This window comes from Ruditapes philippinarum, unplaced genomic scaffold (assembly GCF_026571515.1).
Source record: "Ruditapes philippinarum isolate M1 unplaced genomic scaffold, ASM2657151v2 ctg1517_1_1_1_1, whole genome shotgun sequence".
NCBI lineage: Eukaryota > Metazoa > Mollusca > Bivalvia > Venerida > Veneridae > Ruditapes > Ruditapes philippinarum.
Genome location: NW_026856216.1, coordinates 72,383 through 92,472, shown reverse-complemented (window position 1 = coordinate 92,472; position 20,090 = coordinate 72,383). Strand labels below are relative to the sequence as shown.

The 20,090-nt window shown below is 32.4% G+C and overlaps 1 protein-coding gene across 1 annotated transcript in view; it reads right to left on the bottom strand.

The window, feature by feature from the left end:
• LOC132745826 (kinesin heavy chain-like) overlaps positions 1-20,090 on the bottom strand; it is a 36,256-nt gene that overhangs the window by 5,645 nt on the left and 10,521 nt on the right. The window contains 13 exon segments of the mRNA XM_060734812.1: positions 113-310; positions 1,201-1,333; positions 1,562-1,665; positions 2,661-2,782; positions 3,730-3,947; positions 6,374-6,611; positions 7,192-7,303; positions 8,048-8,144; positions 12,718-12,835; positions 13,231-13,334; positions 14,059-14,164; positions 14,167-14,252; positions 19,665-19,879. Of these exon segments, the coding sequence (XP_060590795.1) occupies positions 113-310; positions 1,201-1,333; positions 1,562-1,665; positions 2,661-2,782; positions 3,730-3,947; positions 6,374-6,611; positions 7,192-7,303; positions 8,048-8,144; positions 12,718-12,835; positions 13,231-13,334; positions 14,059-14,164; positions 14,167-14,252; positions 19,665-19,879 (1,851 nt within the window).

The following is a 20,090-nucleotide window of genomic DNA, read 5'->3' as shown; positions in this document are numbered from 1 at the left end:
ATGATTTGGTTATGGATAATGAACTAGATAGATCCCTCCTAAGCAATGAAATGAACTAAATCTGCCAACTCTGTTCAACTAAGTCTGGTGGAAAGTAAAAATCTAGTCATACCTTAGTCTGTTTTTTCTCCTCTGATTTCAACATCTGAAACACCTGTCTCGTATTAAGAGAGCCATCTTTCTTCTTGAACTGTCCATACTTCTCCTGCATACTGGCAATTTTCTCTGCAGCTTCTACCCCACCGTCCGTCTGATTCTTTAATTGTTCCCGCCGGTACTCTATATACTGTAGCTGACGATCATACTTGTCCTAGGAATATAGTCAATCTATTTTTATACCATGTAAATAATCTGATCACATAAACTGTGGCGCAGTAGTGTTATAAAACCATTTAACAAAAACGATATTACACTAGTGTAATAATACTTTGACGTGACATCATTTGTGTTATATATAAACATAGTATTAAAGAGCGCTAATATAAGCGTTACACTGTAGGCGCGTCGATGAAAAATGATTTACCATTCTTATTTCGTGTAAGTGATAAATAGATTATTATATTCGTGTAGGTTCAAAACTAAATTTATTGAACAAGTTGAATAAAATCATACTGTGTGAGTCTCTGGTGAGCATAATATTCTTTTATTCAACAAGTTCAATAAAATCATGTTATGCTAGCCTCTGGCAAGCATAATATTCTTTTATTCAACAAGTTCAATAAATTTAATATCAAATCTACATTCATTTAATATCCTCAATACGTCACATGATCTTTGCCTTATATAAATATAGAAAAAGAAATCTGACATGAAAAAAGCTTAGTTTTGCAATTTGTCACTTACCCAACCCAATGGAATTATTCTGCATTGAATCTGAAACTGATCTTTGCAAGTTTGAATGATATAAACAAAAAATAATATGAACTAAGCAGCCAAATTTGGGAGTAAAGGGTTATGGGTAAAGTAAAACTGACACCGTATAGGAATACTTTAAGGTGAGAGAAGACATTGTACAAAAGGTACCCCCACTGTTAATCTCGATATCTGTTCAAGGTTTTACCCTAGGCAGTGTGATATAAGTAATTTGAAGCCAATCACATTAAACATTCAACCATGGAAACCCCTACATACTATTACAGATTGCCTGTGCATGCTATTCTTTGAATAGTCAAGCTGCAATTATTTTCTATATGGCATTACCATTCTTTTCTTTAGTTGTCTCTCCACAAGTTTTTCTTGCTCTATCAGTGAGGGGTCAGCATCTGTACTAATCAGCTGTTTCACATAGGCACTCTGATCCTGAACTTGGGCTGTACTCACTCCTAACTTAGTCCTTGAAAAAAACACAACAAAAATACACTAAGGTTTTTGTCCCAAAAAATCATGCATGTTTATAACTAACTTTTCTGTAACAGATGGCCAACAGTATCCTTGCAGTCGTAACAGAAATTACAAATTTGCTGAGCTATTATAAGATCTATCATTTTTCTTTAAAAGTTATGACTTTTGATCTACAGTTCAATGTATTTATCATGTCTGTAATAATAAAATAAACATTTACTTCATATGTTTCTCCATGAGATCAAGTTCCTTCTCTGCCACTTGTATCTTCATTTCTATCACCTTCTGTTCTTGCTCAGTCCTCTCATTCTGCAACTTCTCCACCTGTACAAATGTAAACAATTTCATACAACTTCTCCATCTGTACAAATGTAAACAATTTTATACAACTTCTCCACCTGTACAAATATAAACAATTTTATACAACTTCTCCACCTGTACAAATGTAAACAATTTCATACAACTTCTCCACCTGTACAAATTTAAATAATTCTAAAAAACTTCTCCACCTTTATTAATACAAACTATTTCATACAACTTTTCCACATTTACAAATAAAAACAATTTCATTCAACTGTTCCACCTGTACAAATGTAAACAATCTTATACAACTTCTCCACCTGTACAAATATGAAAGCCTTATAATGACTGACATATTATATTACCAAGTATAAGCATATAACCCAGCCTTCTAGGCTTTATTTCTATCACCTGCTGCTCTTGCAAAGTCCTTTCATTCTACAGCTTCTCCACCAGTCAATATACAGTTACATACAACTTCTCAAACAATGTAAATATACATGACTTTACACCACTTCATTGCCTATGTAAATATGAAGCCATATAAATGCCTTTGACAGACTATACAGCCAAGTTTAAATGGCTGTAAGCTTATATAACCTGTGAAGCTATGCATGGTTATATAGCAAACAACCATTTATGTTGGTATATATAACCTGTCAAAATCACAAGAACAAAGAAATAATACAGCACATATCCTTTATTTCCAAACAATAAAAATTAGTTCTTAAATTAAAAGCAAGCGTGTATATAGATAATATAAACACCGCAATAATCCAATGAAAATTGATGTCACAAACATTCAGTTTTATATAGCAATTTTTGAATAGCCATTTTGTTGTTGGTTGAAATTATATCTATAGAGTACTAATCATACAATTTCCTCCAATAATAAACTTTATCTTCTTTCACTTTGTTTAGTATTATATGTTCAATAGATATTATATATTTGTATATTTGTAAACACAACCAGAAACATTTATAATCAATGTCATATGTTAAGTGAATAAAGGACTAACCTTGGAGTTCAATCTTTTAATTTCAATGGCTTTCTTCTGCTCATATGGAGTGCGAGATTGTTCTTTTAAAATCTGAGACAAAGTTTCGGGGTCCTTTTTACTGTTGCTTGTCCATAATCGCTCTATAAATAAAATTGCTACTTGTATTAGAAACAATTACTGACAAAATGACACCGTAGTGCAATAACTGATTACTAGTAACCCCTATTGAATTTAGAAGAACTTATTATGTTACTGCACTAAGGTGACAATATGTGTGCTGCTGACTAAAGATATCTGCACTGGTGGCATGGATAGAATTACTTGGCATACTGAAGGTCAATACATATCAAACTAGTATACCTTAGGGTGTTTGTAGCTGCAAATGATACAACTTGTCAATTACTACTCTTAAAAAAAAATTATACAGTTTTTAAATTTTTCTGTGATTTTACGTTGCACAAACACCTAACTTTCCAGCTTTACTAGTGGAGGAAGACATCAGGTGCCCTTCTTTGTATTTTTTCAAGTACAAACAGGTGCCCGAGTAGAACCACCAATGTTTCGTATGTTTCCATGTTCTTGCAGACCTTCTTTGAATTTTTTATAGCAGAGTAAATGTACAATCTCTAAATCAATCATGCTTCAAACACTTAAGATACTGTTTAAGAGTAACATTGTTTCATCTTCAACAATATTTCAGATATTTAAAGCTGCATGCCTCCATATGTGCCAAAATATTTTAAGTAAATCAAACTTGAGAAAGATGTCCTAAGATTTTGAGAACAGTAGAAACATTTAGAAATATTCAAGTAATAATTTACATGATGTGTGATTACAGACAAATTTTTGGCACCATATTTCTACTGGGTGAGGCTATTTTTCAATATTTTGACCTCTTTTATTGTAATTTACATGGATTGTAAGCACCGTATGCAATATATAAAATCCTTAAATTAATTTCTTTGTTCATTTCACAACATATTACTTTTCATATTTTCAAAACTTTCATGAAATTAGCATGAATCTAGAAGCAATCTGCTTTAAAACGGTCATTATAAAATTTTGCATATAAAAAAAGAATTATTACCTCCAGTTGATGCTGTTGTGACCCGGCTTTCCACATTACCATTAACCCAAGCCTGTGTTGCCTGTCGTCTGCTAGGAGGGGCACCAGCATCTCTGCTTACTTCCCTTTGCATACCAGGGGGCGCTGCAGAATTTGGAATGTCAAATGAGGCTGACCTTCTGATGCTAGAATTCTGGTTTGATCTAGATCCTTGTACTGTATTGTTTGGTCTTACTCTGCTGCAAAAATTAAAGTCAGAAAAATACTAAAACTAACAATAAAACATCACCACCAGCACCTGGTTTATTAACATATCCGGAACTCGGCAACTGTGGGTTTTCTCCAGCTAATCTGTACAAACAAACTTTTACCATTAAAGCTTCACGGTGTACTATCTGTCACAAAAGATCAGCCAACCTGATGCACTTATTTTCAAAGCTGTAACTGTAAAAGTTTGTTTGTACAGATTAGCTGGGAAAAACCCAAGTACTCATAATTCTGAAGTTAGTCTATTTATCATATCAAATATCTTCTAGTTTCAATCATAACAATAATCATCATAAGGACCTGCTGAAAGTTGTAAACAAGATGCATTTCACTCACAGTGCACATCTGAATACAGTTTTATAATATTCTATGTTTCTTACATAGCTTTTAACTGGCTAATCATAATCCTTATATTATCCATATACAACAATGCTACAAATTAGGTTGTGTACAAAAATACGGTTGTTTAGTACACAGTACAACCACTGCAGTATACAGTACAATACTCTGCTGAGCAATACCCTATAAGAGACAAAGAGCTTGGTTGCTCTAGAGAGTTGTTTGCTCTAGAGAGGTTAAATACATGTATATTGTGAATGTTTACTTTGGGAAGAAATATTACAGTTGCTGTAAAGAGGTTACAGTTCTACAGAGGGCCACTCTGCTGAGGTTAAACTGGATAACTAGTGGCTAGGGTTATTTAAAGGCACATCATGCCTCAGAAATCTTTATTTTTTCAGTTCTCTTGAAATGTCCAGCATGTGTTTAATATTGGATTTAGAGCATATTAGATGTCTAATAACTGAGGAAAGTAACACTGAACTGGCAGTAACGAGTCACAAAAGAAGCAAAATATCAATAAAGTAGTATTTTGACTTCCATACAAAATACTAATTCACTACAATTATACCAATGGCCAACAAGGCAAGAGAAGCAATACATGGCAATTGAGTAATGAGTAAATTTTTGAAAACTGTTACACTATATCAAAAAGAAAAATAAGTTTCTGAGTAATAAAAATGATTGAATTTATGAGAAATAATGGGCCTTTAAGCTTATATCTGAGGCATAATGGGCTTTTAAGATTACAAACATTTATGCTGTAAAAACTAGTATACCCATCATAATTTCCTGATTATTATAGTACCCTTGTGCAATAGGGAACCACTAAATTTAACTACACTCTATGCTGCCATACAGAGCCCCAATTAAACTACACTAGTGGAAACATTGCCATTCATGAAATCAACACCATATCAAATCAACATGGTTGAAAAGGAAAATCTTAACACAACTAAACTACAATCAACACCGAGGTTGTACAACTGTTTAACCATATTCAGTTAACAGAATATAACTTTGCTGACCTGCAGATCTGTGTATTCTGACCAGACACTACACTGTTGGCGACTTATTTTTATATGTATTTTTTTTTACTAAGATCCATTAAACTATTAAACTATTATAAATATGCCGTTTCAAAATGAAAAACAGGTCATGTCAGTGATACACAAATTCAGTGTGGTAATGGTTTTACAGTGCAACAAGATTTTACCAAATATACCTCAAAACTGTTTGTTAAATAAATATGTGGTGGCAAGACTGAGTGGTTAAAGTGTCAGACTAGTTATCTATGTATTGCTGGCCATGTGGGTTCAAACCCAATTAAGGGCAAGCCTTGTTTCCGTGAGCAAGCAAGTTTACACTCATTGCTTAGTACTGGTTGGTTCCAGGAACAGACTCGAGAGTGTTTTAATAAGCTTATAGCTTCCAACATAATCAAACTAAAATTAATATGTATAAACTAAATTCATGTACAGTATAAAGCAACTACCGTGCTACCTCCCTCCTTTTTTCATGATCTTACAAGTCGGCACTTGTAATTCTGTATTGAACTATAAAGCATCGAAGACTTATTATAAGATTACTAAAGCACTATAAATGTGGAATGTTTTACCTTTTGGATATCAAAAAAGGCCAAAATAGGCAACAAAATTGTCTATAAAGAAAACAAAAAGGAGGAAGATATATGTGTTTTTATAAAACTTAACTGTGTTAAAGGAGAAAGATATAATTATGTGCTTTTATAAAAATTTACTGTGTTTGTCAGACTAGTATTGTAAGGATTACTGCCAACATAAAATATTTCATCGATTTATTTTTCAAATTCTTATTTTTCTTAATTGTCAATTAAGTATAATTTTAAGAAGTTTCCTTCCTTACTTTGCCATTTTCCTAGCAAATCTGCAACCAAAATTAAAATTTTGTTAAACACAATTATTCAAATTTAATGCAAATTAATAAAACCCAACCAAAACAATACACAAACATGTGTCAACCAAAATTACTCATAATTTACACATGCACAATCATGTTTGTTTTATAATTAAAGATGTACCTGTCTGCATCAACTTTTAACTTCTGAACATTATGCCTCTGCAATGTTTCCCCATCTACTGGTTCCCCATTTACAGGGCTGGTTCCATTCTCCAACGCAGCATGGGTAGGTAAAGTAACTGACAAGGAATTTCTTCTCTGTTCATTTCCGCCAGGGTTCACAGGTCCAAATGTCGGGCTACCAACAACCTTCTTTAGAATTCTGAGACATTCTCTAAACTTGTTGGGATTTGTTATACCTGAAAGTGACATATCAGTTAAAAATACTTGCTTTGTCTAGCAAAATACTATTAAATCTCATGTATATCATAGATCAAATGGTTATATAAACTTTTATTATCACTAGACTTTTGTCATTTTTTTAATATCTAATTCTACTCAAAAAGAATTCAATATCTTTTTTGTTTTAAAGAATTTAAATATTTACATTTCATCACCATAGTGAAATAACTGATTAACTCCTATAAAATAGAGAAGGACGTATTCTGTTACTGCACTAAGGTGATTGCAACTAATATATTAATGTATTTATTACATTTCAGTCCACTTCCTGGAATTTACAAGTACTGCTATGAGGCAACTCAGTTATGGACACAGTACTGTTTGAACCTACAAAATCCCTAGCTTGAGAAGCACACCACTGCTTCCCCTATTTTGATAATAACCAATTTAACAGTGGAAAAAAATCTAAGGGGAGATAATTCAATTCAAGACTTGAGGATTTACTTCCCCTTACTCATCACAAAATCACACACTCTTGGTGTAGTGCCTCTGTCAGTGATTTTAGTCAAAATATGGAAATAACAGAACATCCCACACCTGCTGCAATAGGGTCAGCAATTTTTCCCGCCAGATATTGTTTGACCACCTGGGAACAAATGGTTTTGTCTTCCTCGCTTAACTTCATTCTAGAATCCACCTCTTCACCAGCCTGTAACAAAAAACAAATACTTGCCAGTTTATTTCAATACTATATCAACTTTGATTTTCTCATATGAAATTTAGAAGTTTTAGTTTCGTTTATACAAATTTATTTTAGTTCAATTGTGTTGGAAGCTATAAGCTTATTGAAACAGTCTTGAATCTGCTCCTGGAATCAACCAGTACCAAGCAATGAATGTAAAGTTTCTTTCTTTTTGAAACAACGACTTGCCCCTAAGATAAGTTTCATAAGTTTTCAACATAAAACAATCATCATGTACTTTGTTTTTATCATATACCATCTGATCATGGTCAAAACTGCTTGCTATTCATTCAGTCTATACATATTTTGAAATATTTTCTTAAAATGATGAATGGTCTTTTCCCGATTAAAAGACACAAAAGTTCTTTCCAGATATTTCGGTTGGTAGGGTATCTTTCTAGACCATTAACATGTATGATGTTCTTAAATGAAATAGACCTACTCCACTATTAAGAATATTTTGGGGTTTTCACAGTTAATCTGTAAGTACAAACTTTTACAGTTACAGCTTCAAAATCAAGTGCAACAGGCTAACTAATCTATTGTGAAGGGTATATATGTACTGTGAAGCTATAACAGTAAAATTTTGCTTGTACCTATGGATTAGCTGGGGAAAACCCAAATTTGCCGAGTTCCGGATAACATCATTTGATATATCACTAAGATCATTATGTATGAAAATATCAATCTTTAAAATCAGTAAAATTTCACCTCAGTTAATCTTAAGCAAGCCAGTTCTGCTTCTAGTTCAGCTATACGTTTCCTTAGTTTACGGATCAATGATTTCTCGTCTAGCTCTTCGTTACGCCTGAAAAATATTAGATTCATGCATAAATATACACAAAGAACCTAAAAATGAGGAAGGTATATGCTGTCTCTTTTCAGAATGAGTGCTGTGGTTCTAAAATACAACAAGACAATTAATTATGCACTAGTCTGAAGCAAAAAAATCTATGTTATCTTTACTGACATTCTTACAATTTACGTGAGAATGTCAGTGATTAATTATAATACTTTAGTGTAACATTTTTTTAGATGACTTCATGTTATGATATTCAATTGTAAATTCAATCATAAACTTGTATCAGTTTTTTTTTAAAGAGATGATACTATGTACACCAAACAAAGACAACAACGTTGTGATAGTCTTAAAATTGAGAACCATTTGTCAGGCAAGTTCTAATCACTGAGCCTCATAGCTTAAATTTGAATTATTTGAACAACTTTGGTAGACGTAGGGAACATCCATGCTAAGAGGAAATATAGTGTGAAACAATGTTGGGCTCACAGGCAGATATGGAAAACGGACAACCCTCAAAGCTAAAAGCTCATATAATGAACACTGCGTGTTTCAAGTGAGCTAAAAAATAGCATTATTACATAAATTATTACCATACAAGGGAACATTGAGGCATTCATGCATGTGGAGAGTATAATTTGGGAAATAAGCCATACAGTCACTGATACCATGATTGCATTGTAATATGCGTTAATAAGTCAATGGATGAGAGGTGTTGAAACAGCCACAATGCATTAAATGGGGGAAAATGGTATAAACAGCGGCAATGCAGTAAATGGTGGAAAATGGTATAAACAGCCGCAATGCATTAAATGGTGGAAAATGGCATAAACAGCTGTAATGCATAAAATGGGGGGAAATGGTATAAACAGCTGTAATATAATTTAAAAGGGGAAAATGGTATAAACAGCCGTAATGCATTAAATGGCGGAAAATGGCATAAACAACCGTAATGCAATTTAAATGGCTGAAAATGGTATTAACAGCCATGTGCATTAAATGGGGGAAATGGTATAAACAGCAGCAATACATTTAATGATTAAAATGATACAGCTGCAATGCTTTATATGGGGGAAAAATATAGCAATAATTAAAAGTTTCTGTACAAATGCATGCCCCAAGTTAGTATTTTACGTCATTTGACTGCAAATGTAAGGGTGAAAACTTGAACGCGCCAGGCTTCTCCCACTTATATAATATAATGTTTTAGGCAAAGTGCTTCTTTTAGTGGATACATACTGTAATTAGTTAATAAGCTTATCCTTTGCTTTGCTTTGCCAAGCTTTGAATGTGGAACAGTCCATTCAATGATGAATGAATTTCAAGATCAAACCAAAAAACTTAAGCTAACATTAGTACAGCACATCCGTGCAGTCTGTACTGGTGGTAAACGGAAAATACATTTCTATCAGTTTAAGACTTTATTTATCATTGATCAGGTATTTAAAAATTTACGACATACAAATAAAGCAAGTAAAGCAGTGTGCATAATTGAAATAATAAGGGAAAGTATGTTTTACATGCACATCGCCATGGTTCACTGAGTATTAAACAACAGTCATGCAACAGAATGGGAAGGAATGCAAAGCAAAATAAACAACAAAGAAATAAAAATAGATACACAATAGCTTATACTTTCTACCTACCAATATTAAGAGCCTGCAAAACATTTATAAATTAATCTAATTTATCTACTTGCTAATCTATTTATATAAATTGAAAACAATTTTGTAAAAACATATTCTGAGGTCAAACGTTAGAACAGCATTTGTGTGATTTCATCTGATTTGAAAGGATATTCATTTTGAGGTTTTTCTTTTACAGCAATATAAGGCACCAAGCGCTAGGCCCAGGAATATAGCCTTGAGATTTCCGCCTCCTGGAGAAATGTCAAACATGTACGTGATGGGTCAAAACTGTGTTTTGTAAATCATTTTATTATTTAGATTATGGGAGTGTTATAATTATTAAACATTTATATAAATGAAGATGAAAAACTTCTCCACCGCAAAGGAAAGATATCAATTTTTGACAAATTTTGACATTTTCTCATGCTTTGTCTTAAGAGACCATTGTATTTAGCTACCATTTTTGGTGTTTCCCTTGTACAGCTAAGCTTAATACACATTTGACTGTAGTTTGTTTAAGACATATAATTTCACATTCAGCGCTACCTTCTTTTAGTTATAAGTATCTAACATGCTCAAAAACCATTATTTAAATGTTATAAACTATGTTTGCCCTTTGTAAAGAAGGAAACAAATATTTCTTTCTGAGGCAAAACGGGAATAACAAATGACTGTCCAAGCTCAATTGAGCTAACATGTGCTAAAAGCAAACTGGTAATTCATATAGATAATATCTTAACAAGTTCTTTGTACTAAAAGATAATATCCTAATAACTTAATAAGTCCTGTGTGCTTAAAGATAATGGTCCAGTAGACTTTTAAATTAATACAGCTGATACTAATAAGTATAAGTATGTAAAGTACTGACCATTGAATTATCATATACAAGTCAAGGTCAATTTCCCTTGAAAATATCAAATAAAAATTTGATGGCAAACATGTTTATTCTGTACATGACAAACTTGATGTACAGAGTACATTAAATACAAGATAAAATAAAGGTTATTTGTAACCGTTTTATAAGCCAAGAGTCAATCTCCTAGGTTATTTGTAACCGTTTTATAAGCCAAGAGTCAATCTCCTAAGCAGTGATCTCCCCTTATCAGTACATACATTATCTGCCAAGGGAGGTAATCACTGTGAGGAGTCTGGCTCAGTCTATTTTAGTTTCCCACAAGTCATGGTGTTTGTTATAACTGAAATTTACTGTATCTAGAAATCTCCAGCTTAAAAAAGTTAACAGAACTGGATGGCTTCACAGGTAACATATGTTTATCTCATTTAAGGTTTAGCTGTATTTTGCATCAAATCTTTAGAAACAGGGAATTCAACATAGTTTGTATGCAAACAAGGAAATACAACATTGAATTATGGGATAAAAAAAACGAACCTACAACAACAAGTACCTACCATATATACCCTCTAGCAGCAAAAAAATAAATAAATAGCAAAAAATATGAATTGTTATTGTTAGCAGTTTTTTTCTAACAAATGTTTACCATTTTAATAGATACTGGTTAAATCACATAATTATAATGTTTAAAACTTTCTATCAGGAGCCAATTTTTTTGCCATTAAAATTACCTCAAATTAGATGTATGATATTGTGTCAAGAGATTAAGACGTGATACTTCCAGTAAAACATTATTTTATGAAGATGTACCATTGTGATTTTTATAGTACATGTATTTACAAAATCTTTAATCTCAAAGTAGTTCAAATCAAGAGTTGTAATGAAAAGACAAAATTTAGGACTTCAAGAAAACAAATTACCTCCAATAGATGGTCACCATTAAATACTGTAACCCAATTTATATTCGCGAATACAAATTTTCGCGTTTTGCCGAGGTCAGACATATTCGCGAATATTAATTTCCGCGTTTTCTTGATTTCCGACAAAAAAATATTCGCGGATCGGAAAGTCCGATGGGGCCGTAAAATCCATTTGCCGACTATTAATCTTCAATTATTGAGGTCATTATTGGTGTCTTAAATGGGATTAACAATACGCTAGCCTTATGTTGTATTGGTATGTGAATTGTGATCAAAATTCAGCAAAACATTTTCTCTATATATGTACATGTACGCATCGTTCGTCTTCATTTCTAAACATGTCGTTATTTCTATAACATATTTATATTTTGTACCCACAGTTTATCTAGAAAAATCTTTAAGGAATTCAATTTAAGCGTTTCATAAAAAAATACCTTCTCCAATCAGGGATCGATCCCACGTCGAGAAAATTATGTTATAATACAGGCTGTTAAGTTTGACGGGTAAAAATCGATACTAGTATGAAACCATTTTGTATTTCACTGTTTGTAATACCCTTTTGTGATGCTCGATAGGTTTATACCACCTTTGTCTTAACAATTCACTCAAACAATTATTTTATACGATCCAAAAAACAATAGTCTTTTGTGATGCTCGATAGTTTTCCCACTTTTGTCAAACGATTTATTCAAACATTTATTATCATATTTAATAGTATTAAAATGTGGATGTTTATTTTGATTGCATTTATTTTTATATTTATAAAATAGTAGTAGTTTACTTAGTTTGTGTTTATATTGCTTTATGGCAATATTCATAACAATTCATTACTTCCTAACAGGTGCCGGTAAAATTCGAATATATCCGGTCAAGAACCTTTGCATGAACAACGTCTAAAATAAAAATTTCTCTCCAATTTATTCGCGAAATCGTGCGGACTTATTCGCGCAAACAAATATTCGCGCTTCGTGGCCATCCGCGAATAAAGCGAATATTAATTGGTCGCGAATATTCGTTGGGTTACAGTAATGATAAAATATATATGAAAGATTAACCACTTCTCGCAACAGTGCCACCAAACAAGACTTCAAGAGTTATATGCACCATTTAATTTGAAAACACGAATGAAATATAATAATTCTCAGAGATTTAATACTACCCGGAAAATATAAAATACTTACGATACAGAATTAGCAATACAGGCTACACGTCCAGCAAATCTACACGTTGATATTGATTCTCCTAGATTAGATATTTCCAATGATATTGTTGCTATCATAGCGGTCATACAATTACCACCTGTAAAATATATATATCATATTATACTGCACATTTGTAACGTCACTTTTCATTGGATAATCCTGATCTGACATCAATTTATGAGGTTATTTCATTTTTTAAGTAGAAATATACTGAGATTAAATTGAAAATTGTATTTCTTTGCTATTTTGACCTGATTTGAGTGAAAAGTGTTTTCAATTTTGGATCAGTTTTAACAATTAGATTAATCATTACGGACAAATGACTGAGCAAATGATCTTAAAACTTTGCACACAAGTTATTGGTCTAGACATACTTCAAATGGAACATTAATCGCGAAAAATTATTTCCAGTCCTGTCATGTCAAAAAAACTTAGTGGAGTCCCTTTAACAATGCCTTTTTTGTTATTTTGTTATGAGAAAGGTAAGCTTACCCAAGCTGTCACGTAACAGCATGGTAAGGAGAGAATTCCTGTATGGAACGTGACGAGGTCCTCGGATACCATCGGCACTGCTGGGTCTTGTTACAAAATTATATCTGAAAACAGACAGGAAGAGTAATAGAACTGCATGTGCGATTCATAAAAAGATCTGATGGTCTCTGTGTGAGTGCCAGGTGGTTAAGGCTTCACATTTTATGATATTCTTCTATAAATCAGCCAGTTGTCAATATGCCATCATAGAAGGCAGTTGCTAGAAGCATAGATAATCATTCTCTGCTGCCATGGCTTCACCCACACAGACCTTCTACGGAAACCTATGTGCTAATCATATAATGCTGCTTCAACAATTATGTTTTGCATTTGCCTTATGAATAATCCGCATAGACTTCTTGAAATGTTAAATCCAAAGGTATTCACAAGGTATTTTTGAGGCAATAACAACAAAACTCAAGTCTTCCGGTTGCCAGACGATGACCGCCTGCCAACTTGTGTCAATTTGGGTGCTGGGCAGGGTCAATGGTGATATCCACCTGGGTGCCTTTAAAATCTGACGATGTTTTTGGTATAAAAAAACAAGCGTCTGATCCAAAAACATCGCCTCAAAAAACTCAATGACCCAAAAAATATTGGTCTGGAAGCCGCTATTTTAAGTTATACTTAAAACTTGACGGCGCCTACCCTTTGAGCTAAATTTTCTGCTGCTGCCATCCTATTGTCATTCCCAGCCGATATTGGGATTTTTTTAAAGAAACAGACAACACCTGGCCACCGTTTGTTATTTGTGACTGAGGCATTAACATATGGTAAAAATATACTTACCTTCTATTACCAACAGATGTCCTAGCTCTGCTAGCCTTCTCCCCAGCTAGGGCTTCTTCTTGCAGAGCTACAATAACTTGCTCTAAATGATGGAGGGAGAGATTATACTCTTTGCTTCTGTTAACTGATGCCCCAGCACACGGGTCTTAGCAACTCTCTCAGACCCAGCAAGATCCACTAAATGTAGCTTTGACCTGAAAATAAAATTAAAACTTTGTTAAAAATTCATAAGTAGTATTGAAAACAGTTAAATCACAACCATTGATTGTAAAATAGGGTAATTATAAGCTTTCACTTTCACTGGTATTATACCCCATGTGGATTTTACTAGGCCAGGATCACGCTAATGGCATGGGAGACTGCTTGGCCCATAGCTCTATACTGGTGACATTCTAAGGTTTATCATTATTATTGCTGGCACCCAAAAGGTCAATAAAGTACTGTGTGAAATGTATCCATATTTTCAATTCTCAACCTGCAGCATTTGTGTAATGTATATCCCATGCATTGAATTTGGAACAGTCCATTTAGTGCTTAAGGGATTTCTGTATACAAATACAAAAATTGAGCTAAAACAATATCGAGCCTGGTCACATTTAACAGATGAGCAGGTTGGCCTGGCTATATAGTCATCTACATGATCATGTACACTGTTTTTCAAGCAGAATAATTTCATAGAATCTTAAATTCGTGGATCGATATATCTATCGATGAAATAAGTGTCCCACGAATAATAATGATTACGCAGTATTCCTCTTGATCACCCTATGAAAATCAACATTTTAATCACACAATATTTTAAGTCATGAAATAAACTGCACTAAAAAAAAATCTTTTCAAACAAAATTTACCTTATGCATCCACAAACTTAGTATTATAAAAACAGTGAGTGCACAAAAATCAGATTTTGAAATAAATCTGAGATCACCAAAGTAGTCCGTTCATCCCTTTATTATTTAATACCAAACCACCAACTTCTTTTCAAATTCAGATTAAAGCAAAAGTAACTCTTAATTGTTCGATAAAATGTCCAGATTATTTCAAGATTTTGAACCGTGATAAAAAATCAGTCCAATTAACTTTAAAGCCCTACTTTTCAAAAACAAATCCTGATAAAACAGCTGTCCAATTTCAACTAAGCATCAATTTGCGATAACTTCAACAATCAATTTAACTACATTTTTTATTTCTTTCTCAGCAAAGTTTGGAAACAAAAACAAAATTAAAGACTTTATTCAAACACCTGTATTGCAAATGTTTTATCAAAATGCATTGAGTGTATTTATCAAACGTTTGAATCAATCATTTTTATAATATTTACAACGGGATTAGAGAGTACACGCAGAAAATAGAAACAATTTTGAGGCGAGCAAACATCAAGCTCCTGATAACTTTGATCAATTAATCCCCCCGTTTAACCATATATAGAACTGTGAGCTATCGTTTTTATCAGGTTTTTTGTACGAGCATGATTTCAGGGGGGTCTTGCTAAATAAATGAATTACAAATCCGGCACCTAAAGGTTAGGCTTTATTAAGTTTTAATATGAGTTTTACATTCCTGTGTAATCTTGGCTTCTAAAATAGAATCAACAATTTGTGCACCTTTAAGGCCAAACAAAATTAATTTATGTTTCTGGATTTTTTAGTTTCATTTTTTTTTACTTTTATTTTAATTATGTTTAAACAGAATAACAAACGATTCTTATATACAGTAAGTAAACAAAACAGGTATGAAAGACAAACTCAGCAGGTGTCTGCCTCTCAACCCAGGGATCATGGGTTTCGAGCCCTAATCGGATCCCAACCATGTTTCTTCATATCAGACACCAGTACTGGTTGGTTCTAAGAAGCGGACTCGAAAATGATCAATAAAAGTTGCAAGAACTTGTTTCACAATCGAACTTAAATAAATATGTTTAAACCAAACTCAGCAGGATACTTTTAAGGATCATTTCTTAGAATATAAACAATCAAGTTGCACAATAAACTAAGTAACTACATAGCTTCACCAGTTTATAACATAACAATAAACACTTCCACGGAGATATAGATGTCATGTGATAATCCCTGCTTTGATAAATGGTCCATCAAATAAAACAATCAACCATTTCAACTTGACATTAAAGACCATAAATATGTCATACAAACATATAATCGACTTAAAAACTGATTTTTAATCAGGGAGAAAAGACAGAATGACGTTTTATGTGCACAAGCACTTTAAGCTGCAGCTCATAAATAAAATTATTTAAACCATCATAAAGTATTCTGTTCAAATTAAAAATTTAAAGTATTGCAAAACCTGTGTTAAAAAAATCACCCATATAAAAAGACCACCTCTGATATACCATCAAAAGCAATAAAAATCCTGCTACAAGATTTAACGTTTTCATACTCTGTCGGATTAGGTTACAACAATACCTTAGTACATGAATAGTTTTTCATAGTTTTGTTTTGCACTACTACTACAATAGCAAGGGAATTTAAAGATTTTTGTTTGTTATGTTTTTGATTCTACAAAATATATTGAAAAAGAAATCATAATAATGTTAACAGTTCTTTTTTTATTTTATAAGTAACTTTCATAATTCTGTTATTTTAAATTGGTACAATTTTAAACACATTTTTAGCATAATTGCAGTATTTCTCCAAAATTGTTATGTAAAATTGCCTTAAAAGCTATAATAAAGTAATTTAATAACAGTAAAGAACAAAAAATCAAAATATGAACCTACACAAATTTTAACAACTTTTTAAAATTCCATTTTCATTTGATAACACTCTTTTTTTGTTTAGTTTTTAAGATATCCCTCAATCTAGTAAAAAATATTGCCACTATTCCAATGCTAAAATTTTGCACATCAAAAAAAAAAAAAAAATGCTGCTTGATTACTCCTTTTTTTAAAAATAAATCAAGCAAATTACACTATTCCCAATAAGTCATGTATCCTTTTAAGCAATTAATACATTCTTATTGCAACTGTCTACAGTTAATACTGAATCTGACTAAACTAAATGATATAGTTAACTTCGAACTTTAAAGGTGCACACCCCTTGATAAGCAAATAAAGTTTAAAAAACCTATAGAAAATGCATTAAAGTTTAAGCATTGTATCAATATTCACAAGGCATATAATAAATTAACGCTAATCATGCTTAATATCTTAAATGGAATTGTCCATCTTTCAAAATGGACAAACCAATCATCATTTTTAGGGAAAAAATTTAAAAATAATTTTTGCACTGACTGATTAGCAAATAGTGCAGATCATGATCCGGACAATCTAATAGTATGCACTTGTAATATATTATTATTTTGCCCAGTTACTAAACGAGTACCTGTTTAAAGAACTATTTTTCAATAATTTTACAAATCTGTTTAGTTTTTTTTAATTATAATTACCTTATGCTTGCTTTAACATTGTTTGTTTACTGAATCATAAAAGTTCAATTAAATTTTTCATACAAATCAGCATAAATCTGGGGGTTGGCTGCTTTAAACAGGACAGTTTTAAATTTCACACACAAAACAAAACGAATGGTCCACAGAATTTGCGATACCTCAAAAAGTTTTTAAATAGCCCAGCCGGGATCAAATTTGGATGAGAACAAAAAGGACATAACTTACAATAGCCCGACTTGTTTAATGATAACACGGTTCTTTGTTGAAACAAACATTTTCAATGACATCTGATTAAATGTACCATCACAAAAGAACGGAGCAAAAATAAATAAACCGTTCACAAAATGGTGTTTAGAAAGAAAGAAGTCCACATTAACGGGGGATAATGTAAATAATATTTTGCAAATATTTGTGCAACATTTGGACAATTATGAGATTAAAGATTAAATAAACTTTATGAAAAAGAGAATATCTTATCAATAAACATGCTATTTAATCTTTATAAAAATATTTTTTTTTATGTTTTGTCAATGGCATAATTATATTAGTCAGTAATTAGCCATTTTATCCCTATTAAATAGCTGCAGGATTTGTTTTGAAACAGACAATGTGATTTATGATTAAATAACATACATAACATTTTTTTTCATTTTCTCTGGATAAATATTTGTTCTATAAAGATTGCTTTCTTTTTATTAAAAAATAAATATTAAACAATATACATAACAAGGTTTGACAGCAAGACTGATGTAAGTCCTTCTTTATTTCATATAAGTTACTGCAGTTTTATGGTCATCCCTCGATAAGCTGACCAAAACAGGGGAACAAACCCTTAATTGAAAGAACAATTAGCCTCAGAGTTACACTACTTACACCAGAAATTAAATTATGGATTATTATTATAATATATATGGACTTCATAGCCCTACTTTCAATCTGGACAAAACAGTTTAAATATTATACTGACTGAATGGAAAATAGTGCAGTTCAAGATCAGATGGAACAGGTGTGCGAGCTGAACTTGGTCTGCATTGATAGCATGGGTAGATTGTTCAGTCACCACTAGCAGGCTAAGTTTACAACAGTTTATCGACTGGGATTTTATTGCTAGACCAATGCAACAGTAACTTTTTTTCTCGTAAAATGTACAGACTACTTTGTTTGTCATTACCAAGGCAACCAGTAGAAACCTAAAGATCATTCATGTCAGCATACATGTCCGCATTTGTAAAATGTTTCAATAAGGACCAATTGGCCTTTTTTTACAAAACTACTACTCACTTTTTCTTTGGTTTGATTTTATGGTGCACCAACACAGTTTTAGTCATATGGCGCCAAAACAGGAAAGGTTTTGGCTAACCTTTGGTGTTACAAACTAAAGCATTTCCAGGGGTCAAAAGCACCTCACCTGCTGGAGTTATTTAAGAGATGCAAAGACTCCTGTTATTTGAACCTATTCAGTTACCTCTTATGGTCACGCAGGGATAAAAACATCATAAACAGTGGCTGCAATTCTGATGCTTCAACCCCTCAGCCACAAGGGGCACTACTACCCATATATGTTTACATTTTACATTCTCTATGCTCTGATACTTGATCTGTACTGATCAGGGGAAGTTATCATCGAGGGGAATTTGCTTATCTGGTGGATATTTGATAGGCTAGTTATCGTATTGTATTATATATTAGTATTAGAGTGACATTATTTATAAACATTCTACATCTCAATCATTTTAAGACATGTACTTTACACATAAATTGTTGAACTTAACATTGTTGAATTTAACCAATAATGTGTTGTCTTGATATTAGTGTTTTCTTATTTGTTATTATTACACTTTTGAAGTAATAATTCATATTAATTTTTCAATAAACATACAGTAGCAAACAACTATCTCAGATACTGCAAAAACATAAAAATTCCTGGGGCACTTATTTTTTGCAGTTTCCATAAGTCAATAGGTCAATCCAGGAATTTAAGATCAAACAAATTTTTATTATGTTTGCTGTAAGAGTATCTTTGCAATACATGTATATAAGTTTCATTTTGCTTTTTTTGCAAAACAAGACAATCCACAAAGTTAAGAGCCCTCAAATACCAAGAAACATTTCATGACGGCTAATTAAAGTGAATTGAAATCAGTGACCATTAACGCCCCGCTCTCCAGGTCTAATTGCAGAAATGATTAAAATATTCTTACCTTATTATAGTATCAGAATCCATTTTCTTTGATGTAAGCTGTATAGTGAACACTGCATGCGACCTTGATGACCTGTCATGTATCGCCGTGGCTGCGACCTTTCTATTAGCTTGACCTTGAAGCAGAAGACTCTGAGCAACATCTTCACTAGCTGCGAGATGATTGGACAGATTGCGTACCACGCACATGCCACTAGTTCCTTCTACTACACTGACCTAGATTATAAAATAATAGTTTAAAGAAATCTGTATGTAATCAAAAGATTAATAGAAAAACAAGTGCTTTAAAGTTTAAACTTTATATTTAGTAACTCTGAAATCTGCAACTAGAACTTTGCTTCCTGCAACATGGTATTCACCACAATAGGGCTATAACACTACATTCTTTGGGATGAAAGGTGGACATTATAACCTTAGTGCAATGGGT